Below are 10726 nucleotides of genomic sequence, written 5' to 3' on the forward strand. Positions count from 1 at the left end.
TAATTTTCAAAAGATGAGGGTGGGATGAGTAGAATTCTTAAGAAATGAATAATTTTTAAAAGAATGCTATAATGCTCTGGACACAATGTTTTTACAATAACTTTTAACAACACAACTTTAGAGGAACTAAAGTGAACTGATTATCTCAGAGTACACTGACTAAAATGCAGTACTGCAAGGTAGCTAAAGCAGGGAAGTCTAGAGTCAGAATTCTCAGGTCCAGTTCCTGGCTCTATCAATTACTGGCTCTGTGATCTTAGGCCTGTCTGCCTTGTTTTCTCAAAAGAACAAGGAGGATAAAATCAGAGAAGTTACCTCATAGCATTGCTTAGAATGTGGATTTGCACAGAGGAAGAATTCAATTAATGTTATTAGTTAAAATTATTAAATTTTACAAGAGTCTAAAGGATCTCTCAAATGTAAAGAGTCTCTGAAGAAAAATGTCAATTCAAATAAAAAGTTTTAGGCCAGCCACAGTGGCTCATGCCTGTAATTCCAGCACTTTGGGAGGCTGAGGTGGGCAGATCACTTGAGGCCAGGAGTATGAGACCAGCCTGGGCAACAGGGTGAAACCTCATCATTACTAAAAATACAAAAATTAGCAGGGGGTGGTGGCACATGCCTGTAATCCCAGCTACTTGGGAGGCTGAGACAGGAGAGTCACTTGAACCTGGGAGGCAGAAGCTACAGAGAGCCAAGATCACATCACTGCACTCCAGCTTGGGCGACAGAGCAAGAATCCATCCCCCCCAAATAATTTTGATACAGTAAATGAAAAAACACTATCCAATGCCACAATTTTAAAAAGAAGAAAAAGCAGGATGAAGCCAGGCTGATGACTGACCCTGACAGAACCCAACATGAACATGACATCAGGTACCTCTGGTACTGCCTCTGACCCCACTGATACTGAGAAGAGGACCCCACGCATGCTACGCACTTGGCCTGCTTTAGCTTCTGCTGCCGCCTCATCTCTTCAGCTTTCCTCGCCTTCTCTGCATTCTGTTCTTCCACAAGTTTTCGATGCGCCTGCACTCTTTTGTCTCTTTTACGAATGAAAGCTACCAGCTGACGGACAAGCTCGTTCTTCTCTTTCCTTGCTTTATCCCGAATCTTTTTGTTTTCTTTTTCCATGGCTCGTTTTTCCCAGCGGTTTGAAGCTTGTCGTGTATCATACTCTTCCTTCCATGCAAAATTCTTTTGAGTGCAGAAACTCTGCCAATAAGCGTAGAAAGGATGGACTACCTAGCAACAAAGAAAACAGATTAACTTCTGTGCTTTTTAATTTTAGAATGGCAGTAAATATTAGCGATGCAAAACATCTTTTAGCTTTCTTTTTTCATGTATATAATACTTCTATTAATCACTGGAAAAGACAGTACTTTATGGCTACCCAGAATAAATCACTCTTCAAAATGGACTTAATGAGAAAATAAAAATAGCCTTACTAATCACTGGATGGGACAACGGTGATTAAGTAAATAATTAGTAAATAAAAAGGGAAAAGTAAAGAGGGAAGGTTGCAAGAGATCCAAAAGCTACTTGGGAAAGGAAGAGAGATGATGAGGGGTCACGGGATAGGTCCGAAAACTAGAACCAATTGTTTTAAAACAAGGAAATGGGAAGCTGGGAGCTGTGGCTTAGGCCTGTAACCCCAATCCTTTGGGAGGTCAAGGAGGGAGGCCAGGAGTTCAAGATCATCCTAGGAAGCTTAGCAAGACCCATGTCTACAAAAAAATTTACAAATTAGCTAGATGTGGTGGTGTACACCTGTGTTCCCAGTTACTCAGGAGGTAGAGGTAGGAAGATTGGTTAAGCTCAGGACTCAGAGGCTGCTGTGAGATATGATCATACCCCTGCACTGTAGCCTGGGTGACAAAATGAGACCCTGTCTCAAAAAATAAAAGAAAAAAATGGCACAGTGATAAATACTAATTATAGAACACAATGCATTTTTCTTTTACCGTATCATAGTCACTCTGGGAGTCTCCAAAAGTTGGGAAATCATCAGCCTCTTGCTCTAACACAGATTCTAGTTCTTCCTTTGCAATCATTTCAAAAACATTACGATACACCGTGTAAAAGCCCTTCAAAACAGCAACAAAAAAAAATTCTTAATACTTTTGCAGCCTAATCACAGAATAAGATTTTGAAATACAAAATGAAAAATTTTAATGTTGAAGAATTTTGGGACCAAGTTCAGTCACTGCAAGTACACTTAGATTTCAATTGGAGGTTTTTATACACCGACAGTTTAAATATGAAGACAACGCATCTTCCATTTTCAAAATGAACACTGCTTCATTTTCTGTTCAAGAATAATGTTAAGAATTCTCTTTGCATGTGAGTCTTAATGAAGTCCTTGATAAGAAATTAAGGGTGATTTCATTTATCTTACCTTTTCGTCATCTCCATAACCAGAGTAACAGGTAACGGTGAAATAGTGTAGCAAATCTAAGCTGTCATCTTGATATTCTCCATCAAGCCCACCTTTAAGTAGGGCCTCTCTATGATTATCATACCTGAAAAACAAAAATTGGTATCATCAGTGAAGGCTGAATAAATAAGAATTCAAAAGGATTTACTGCTCCTTTTTAATATTATTACTCTACATTTTTGGTTGTGGATGTGTCCAATCTGTAATCAAAAAATTTTAAGAAAACAGCAACATGAAAAGACTTCATAATGTTTCCTTATGAACTGTTAATTACAACTAGGTCTGCAACTTCTGATACATTATACAATGCTAGCCCATGTGAACAGGGGAATTTAAAAAGCCAGGGAATTTTCATGACTGTCTCTGAGTCCTGCATTTCCACAGAAAAGAAATATAAAACATGACATAGGAAATCTGGCCCATAGAATCACTACACATCTGTGGTTTGGAAATTTACCAAGATGCACCAGAATAAGATTCTTCCTACGTTTATGTCAACTTAATCTAGGAGCTTCACACATATATAATTACTTCTCAAAGTAACTCTGTAAAGGTAGTTATTATCTCCAGTTAAGAGGAAATGGAAGCTCAGTGATATTCATAATTTGTCATCCATAATCATAAACCCAGTAAGCAGCAAGGTCAGAATTCAGAAGCAGGTATCCTACATTGGGAAGATCAGCTCCTAGCCACTACATGGTATGGCTTCCAGGCAAAAAGAGTTAAAGCAAGAGCTTTGAATAAAAAGACAAAGGATCAGAAAATTCCAAGGATCAGAGAACAACCCAAGATCTTGAGAAGAGACTAGGCAAAAGGAAGTCAGGAAAGAATTTCCAAGTTCTAGGAGGATGGCAAAAGCAATTCTAAGACCAGATCTCCAAATTCCTTGGGTAGGGAAATGTTCAGGATCCTCTCTGATTTTCTCATAAAATACAATTTTATAAGAATTTTCTTTACAGCCTTTCTTTCTAGACAATCACCTGTGCTGTACATTGTTTAACAGAAAGATGACTTGCACAGTAGCTCTTTGTAAGAGTAGGATCTTGCATAGTTATATCAAGTTTTAAAACCTTTTTCTTTGTGGCAAAAGATTAATTGAGAATCTGAAAACACAGAACTTCAAACATAATAGTTTTCACCTGGAAATGATGTTAAATGATCAGACCATCATTAGCAATATCCGTCAGAGACACAGAAGCTTAATTCAATTCCTTTACATAGTTTCAAGGATTACTATTCTTGTATTTAAACACTGTACTGGCTAGGCGCAGTGGTTCACACCTGTAATCCTAGCGTTGCAAGGTAAAGGCAGGTGGATTGTTCAGGAATTCAAGACAAGCCTGGCCAACATGGTGAAACCCTGTGTCTACTAAAAAAAAAAATACAAAAAATTAGCCTGGCTTAGTGGCTCACACATATAGTCCCAGCTACTTAGGAGGCTGAGGCTGGAGAATCACTTGAACCTGGGAGGGGGAGGTTGCAGTGAGCCAAGATCATGCCACTGTACATCAGCCTGGGTGACAGAGCAAGACTCTCTCAAAAACAAAACAAAACAAAACACAACACTGTATCTGTTTTTAAAGATAACTCAACATTCTTTGTGCCTGGTACCAGTAAATCTGTCATACACCAAAGGGTATTTAATGAGAAGTCACCTTAAGTATCAAAATTAAAACTATATAATATCACCAAACTTTCTGTTTCACCCCTTCAGGAAATCAGACAGTTGGAGCAATCATTTTCAAGGTTTCTTCCGACCCAAATATTAGATTTTATGTGATGACTAGGTGACAGATGCTTCAGAATACAGCAAAAACCATTTGATGTATTAAATTTGAAAAAACAACCACCTATATTGATAACTGCTCCCAACATCACAAAGTAGGATGGGAAGGACAGCACGATGCTCACCATGCTCTTTCCTGAGGGTCACTCAACACATCATATGCTGCTTGGATTAATTTAAATTGTTCGGCTGCTTCTGCGGCATTATCCAGATTTTTATCTGTTAAAATAAAGTCACAAAAATTTAGTCAATCGAAAATGTAGAGGGCAGAATCTAAATAAGACCTCTTCCATCAGAAATGCCATAAATAGATGAGAAGTGTACAAAACAAAGACAGACAACTAAGGCAAAGCAGAGAGACCATGCATAACAGTCAATAAGCAGGATTACTGGTGAAACCCCATCTCTACTAAAAATACAAAAAATTAGGCCAGGCACATGGCTTACGCCTGTAATCCCAACACTTTGGGAGGCTGAACCTGGTGGATCATGAGCTCAGGAGATCGAGACCATCCTGGCCAACATGGTGAAACCCTGTCTCTACTAAAAATACAAAAAAGTTAGCTGAGTGTGGTGGTGTGCGCCTGTAGTCCCAGCTACTCAGGAGACTGAGGCAGGAGAATTGCTTGAACCCAGGAGGTGGAGATTGCAGTGAGCCAAGATCATGCTACTGCACTACAGCCTGGGCCACAGTGGGAGACTCCGTCTCAAAAAAAAAAAAAAAAAATTAGCCGGCTGTAGCGGTGAGGGCCTGTAGTCCCAGCTACTTGGAAGGCTGAGGTGGGAGAATCACTTGAACCCAGGGGGCAGAGGATGCAGTGAGCCGAGATTGCACCACTGTGTTCCAGCCTGGGTGACAGAGCGAGACAACATCTCTAGAAAATAAAGTCAGCTGATCCACAATGAAAAAACCTGAGTAGTATAAATTTTACTTTTAAAAGGAGTAAAATAAATAAAATTAGTTCTAGAAAGGCTTATTCTGTGCTAGATTACGTTCAGTGCTCACATTGTTTTTTTCTTTCTCATCAGTGTATATCAAAAGGAATCTCATAAAGTTTAAAAAATATATACTAATCAGTTATTCTTTCCTTAGCTGTGCTTTCTGAACCATGGAATTCAGAAAGCATGTTTGCCTCCAGGTGGTAGTCAGCTTACAAGACAGCACCCCGCCTCCTCCCAGCATTCACATCTTGTACAATCTCTCCTGTGTCAGCAAGGTTAGTCTGTGTGACCAACAGAAGATGGCAGAAGTAATGGTACTTCACTTCTGAAATGCGGTTATAAAAGACTGCAGTTTCTACCTTGGGTTTTCCTCTCTTGATCACTCTGGGAGTGGCCAGCTGCCATAGCATGAGCAACTCAGGCTGCTTATGGAGAAGCTCATGAGGTGAAGAGGCCCCGGCCAATAGCCAGCAGGGCACTGAGGCCTGCCACAACCATGAGTCGGTTGTTGGCGAGCTGCTGTGTTGGTGAGCTGGAAGCAGGTTCTCCTAGATAATGACAGCGAGCCAAAATCACTCAGCCCAATCCGCTCTCAGATTCTGATCCTTAAAAATTATGGGAGTCCATACTGTGAACAGATGCTTGCTGTTTTTCTTGCTTGTTGTCTTAAGCCCTAAGGTATTGGTAATTTGTTACACAGCAATAGACAACTAATACATTCAGAAAGTAAAATATTTTGAATTGGAGCACACTAAAGTTCTTTAAGCTACAGCTCAGTACTTCCCCTTCTAAGAAGTTAGAAGAAAACATGACGGCAAAGTACCATCTACAAATAGTTTTGCAGCCCTAGAACATGGCTCTTCAGGGCTTCCAGCTGCCCATTCTCATATACCATCACACTGATGCCATAAATTATGATGCTATTCTGAGAAGATACTTGCATTTAGTTCCTAACAGGTTTGGTTTTAACTGATATTTTAGTTACATTTTAGTAATAGTTAACTGATATTTTAGTCATATTTGTGTGCTTCTTCCTTGCATTGATTTCTAATTAATCACCAAATCTGGTCATTTTTTCTTCCCAACATCTCCCTCCTTGGGCTTTCCCCCTCCCACTGACCCTGAGCCTGGCTTGGGGCCTTACCTGTCCACTTGTGGACCCTCCCTCTGTTTACAGCCCTCTTCAATCCATTCAGTTGCCTTCATAGTGCCCTCCCAAGGCAGCTTAATAAAAGCAGACACAACTCTCCATTATTTAGCAAAGCTAATTTCACAGTTCTTAGCCTAATATTCAAGATCAGTAATAACCCATATGCTTCTACACTAACCCAAACTCTAAGAATATGCTTCTACACTATTTTTACATTTATTAATTTTGGCTTGTTATCTTCTAACTTGCTGCTATGATGAACATCAGTTCATTTACTTCTGCTCTTCTATTTATTTTATTATTTATTTATTTGAGAGGAAGTCTCACTCTTGTACCCCAGGCTGGAGTGCAATGGCCTGATATCAGCTCACTGCAACCTCTATCTCCCAGGTTCAAGCCATTCTCCTGCCTCAGCCTCCCGAGGAGGTGGTCTTACAGGTACCTGCCATCACGCTGGGCTAATTTTTGTATTTTTAGTAGAGATGGGGTTTCACCATGTTGGTCAGGCTGGTTTCGAACTCCTGACCTCAGGTGATCCGCCTGGCTCGGCCTCCCAAAGTGCTAGGATTTACAGGCGTAAGCCACCACGCTTGGCCCTAATATATTTATAACCACATTTTTTCATGCCTCTGTTGGTAAGCATAACTTTAAGTAACAGACCATACCTCTATCTCTCATTCCATCAACCATAGCCATTCCCTTTTGACTTTGTGTTCCTGGCCCTTACTTCCACTTCTCTCTCAATCCATATTTTTCAGACTTGCAATAAAGACCACCTTCAATCAAACTGTCCCCCGGAACATCTATCGTCCTCCACCATGCTATTCTCCATACTGTTGAGTTCACTTTTCCAAACTACATTCCTCTAGGATCCAGTCCAAACTCCTCTGAGAAGCGGAAGAGTCAATACAAAATGATAACTCCCTCCCTGAATTCCTGGAGCACTTATTAGTTATTCTATTAATCTACCAATTATGTATGTTCTAATTTTTTTTGGCAGTTGTGAGGCAGAAAGTTGTTTTCCTAACAAGACTCTAAGATCCCTGTCTTGGCACTTCCAAATCTACAAAGCAGTAGAGTACAGTGACTTGCATATATTGGATACTCTGTAACCGTGTGTACTAATTAATGCTAATATGAAACCCTATTCATATGAACCTCAAAAAACTGAGTATCAACTACAGTCTTAGTTACCCAGCCTGGAAGATCAAATTACTTCATAAAAGTCACACAGGCCTGGATTATAGCCCAAGTCCCAAAGGAAGGATACTTCTAAGTAAACATACAAACTTCACTAGGGAAGCTGCCTGATTAACTCTTCCTCGGCAGAATCATGTCCAAAGTGAAGTACAGAGTCTGCTTAATCAGCCTCTTAAAAAAAAAAAATAAGCGCATCCCTTACTAGCTCCCGTGTCTTAACTAAGAAAGGAAAGGGGCCATACATCAGGTTTAAGTATCTAGGATTACCGGACGAAGCGGAGGGCAGCCGAGGAAAAACACCGAGAGTCTGCGCTGCAAGGGACGCAGAAAAGGGCAAGCCTGGGGCAGGTTCGAGTTCCGAGTCCAGGAATGCTCCCTTTTGGTGTCAGCGTCCCAGTGGCGGGAGCAGGTGAGGTCGCGGGACCGCAGTTTTCCCCGCACAGTGGCGAAGCGGGACCGGGGTCGCGGGGATGAGGAGACGGTGTGTGAGGCGAGGGGAGCCTGGGCTGAGTGCTGCGTCCACCAAGGCGGACTGGGCGGCGCCGGGCACTGGCCGGGCCGGGCAAGGAGCTCCGAGGCCGCCGGGTCGCCTGGGGTCCGCCCGAAGGAGGGGAAGGTCGTGGAGGGCCGGGCTTCGCCAAGGGGCCGCGGCAGCTGCGAGCCAGGTACCTACCCGGGTGCCATTTCAGGGCCAGCTTCCGATAGGCCTTCTTGAGCTCCTCCTCACTGGCGTCGCGCCGCACCCCCAGCGCCTCGTAGTGACACTTCATCGCCCGACCGGGCGGCCGGCTAGCGCTGGGGCCCGGGACGGGATCGGGGTCGGGGTCCTGGCTCCGGCTGAAGCGGCGGCGGCGGCAGCGGCGCTGACTGTCCTCTCCTCCGGCGGGAGCCCGCCGCCCGCACTGGGTCAGCCAGCGAGCGCGGCGGCGGCGGCGGCTGCGGCGATGGGCGGTGGAGGCGCGCGGTGACGGCGGACAACGCGGGCCGCGGCTCACGGGAGCGCAGAGTGGGCAGTGCCGGCGGCCGCGGCTTCGCATGGACTGGGGGTGAGCCCTGTTCCGGAAGAGGCCGCGCGGGAGGAAGGCGGGGCCTCGGCGGGGTGAGAGGCGGGGCCGGGCGGGAGGAAGGAGGAGCCTTGGCGGTGCCGCCCCGAGGGAAGGTGGGGCCTTCGCGAAGAGAGAGGCGGGTCGCGCGGGAGGAAGTCAGGATCTTGGCGGGGAGAGAGGCGGGCCGTGCGGGAGGAAGGCGGAGCCTTGGCAGGGAGCTAGGCACGCCGCGTGGGAGGAAGGCGGGCCTCGGCGGGGAAGCACAGGAAGAAGGCGGGGCCTTGGGGTGAGTGGCGGGACGCGTGAGGGAGGCGGGGCCACGCTGGTGTCATTGTGAGGGGCACAGTTGGCGATCAGTGTGAGTGGCAGCCGACCTAAGGGCTGAATGGGGAGATAGGTGCTGGGATGGGAGAGGATTCTAGAAAACACCTGATTATACGTTCTCAATGGAGCCCGTTTTTATAGATGAGGGGATTCAGGCTCCAAGTGGTCAAGTGACTGGCTAAAGCCTCCTCAGCTAACAGAATAGCAGAATTCGGCTGGACTGAATACCAGGGTTTTTATTGTTTCAGTTCTCTTCAGCTGCCACTTAAGATCTCTGGTATTGATATTATTGACCAATAGGCATGACAAAGGACAGTAGGATAATGTAATCGGAAACAATTTAAAAGGGAAAGCGTCAACTCAGAAATAACGAGGTGGGGTGTGGTGGCTCAGCCTGTAATACCAGTACTTTGGGAGGCCGAGGTGGGTGGATTACCTGAGGTCGGGAGTTTAAGACCAGCCTGACCAACATGGAGAAACCCCATCTCCACTAAAAATTTAAAAAATAAAAATAAAAATAAACAAATAACGAAAAGCCTTACCACCCATGTGGGTATCCCCCCATCTGGTCACCGAGGAAGAAGAGCTAAGCAGATCCTCAGCACAATTAGTGCCTGAAGAATATTTTAGTTTATAGTGTTACTACCCAGTTATTTCCTCTATATAATCTTTTATGTAATCAATCATGTATTAGTTTATAGTGGGAACAATTAGTGCCTGAAGAATATCTTACTACTCAGTTATTTCCATATATATATAAAATTATATATTAGTTCGTAGTAGGAGAAATGCCTAGAGCAGACACAGTACAGAGCATGAATTAAGGGCTAAACAGCTATGCATATCTTGCTCATAGTTGGAGGAATGTCTAGAGCAGACACAGGTGCAGAGCATGATTTAAGGGAAAAAGTTATACCAGGACAAGATCTATGGCCCAGGCGGCAGCGTTCCCTATCGTCAAGATACTTGCTGTATGGTAGGCTTGGATCAAGACCCTCTCCTCCTGAAAAAGGAGTTGTAGTACCTTGCGTCCAGTTCTTGTGGAAGACTGCCCTTAGACCCGCAATCCCATGAGCGGCCGAGGGCTTAAACCCCCTCGGGTATAATCACGTCCTGTTAGCTGTTTAACCTGTCAAATCTCTAGTAACTGTGCTGGCTCAGAGCATCCTCCTATAGAAATCGTTGGAAGCTGCCAGCAGGTGGCGGTAGACCCTGTCAACTCTGTCGCTGCTGTGTGACTCAACAGCATCCTCCTATAGAATTCCTTAGAAGTAGCCTGCCCCTAGATAAGAGATATTGCGCACTGCACTCTTTACTGCGCATGACCCACCTCCTAGCCTAGGTGACCTAATGGGGGTGGACCCCTTGCTACACACGGCCCACCTCCTTGACTTGGTGACCTAATGGGGGTGGACCCTTTGCTTGTCGCACACGTGATTGTCTTGACCCTATCACTGTCCTTGAGATGACCTCACCCACTACCCTTCCCCCTGTCTTGTACCCAATAAATTACAGATGCTCCTGGACGTTCGGGGCCTCACCTGTCTCCGCTTGTAAGTGGCGTAGAACCCCAGCCCAGCAGTCTTTTCCAGTCCTTCTGTGTCCTGTCTCTTTACCTCTCGGATCCTGCGCCTCAGAACAGCGATAAGGGGACACTCCACGACCCTTTAGGGATGTGGCCCTACACACCAACATGGATGAAACTGCTGATCTATCCATCCATCACTCTTTAATCCTAACTTTCTAGCCTCTAATCCTACCTTTCCACGATTGGTTTAGTTTAAGAAAGCAGTTAGCGGGGCGCGGTGGCTCATGCCTATAATCCCAGCACTTTGGGAGGC

The 10726-nt window shown here is 44.6% G+C and overlaps 1 protein-coding gene across 2 annotated transcripts in view; it reads right to left on the bottom strand.

Moving 5' to 3' along the window:
* The window catches only part of DNAJC21 (DnaJ heat shock protein family (Hsp40) member C21), a 28506-nt gene extending 19949 nt beyond the window's left edge, over nucleotides 1-8557 (bottom strand). For both annotated transcript variants that reach the window (XR_013532344.1, XM_008992185.5), the window contains exons 1-5: nucleotides 8189-8557; nucleotides 4349-4442; nucleotides 2399-2522; nucleotides 1965-2087; nucleotides 941-1245 (exon numbers count right to left, since the gene is read on the bottom strand). Coding sequence is in view for 1 of the 2 variants with exons in the window: in XM_008992185.5 (XP_008990433.1) it covers nucleotides 941-1245; nucleotides 1965-2087; nucleotides 2399-2522; nucleotides 4349-4442; nucleotides 8189-8552 (1010 nt within the window). In the remaining variant the exon portion in view is untranslated. The remainder of the gene's footprint in view (nucleotides 1-940; nucleotides 1246-1964; nucleotides 2088-2398; nucleotides 2523-4348; nucleotides 4443-8188) is intronic.
* Between the last annotated feature and the right edge of the window lie 2169 nt (nucleotides 8558-10726).

Source organism: Callithrix jacchus, chromosome 2 (genome assembly GCF_049354715.1).
Source record: "Callithrix jacchus isolate 240 chromosome 2, calJac240_pri, whole genome shotgun sequence".
Taxonomy (NCBI): domain Eukaryota; kingdom Metazoa; phylum Chordata; class Mammalia; order Primates; family Cebidae; genus Callithrix; species Callithrix jacchus.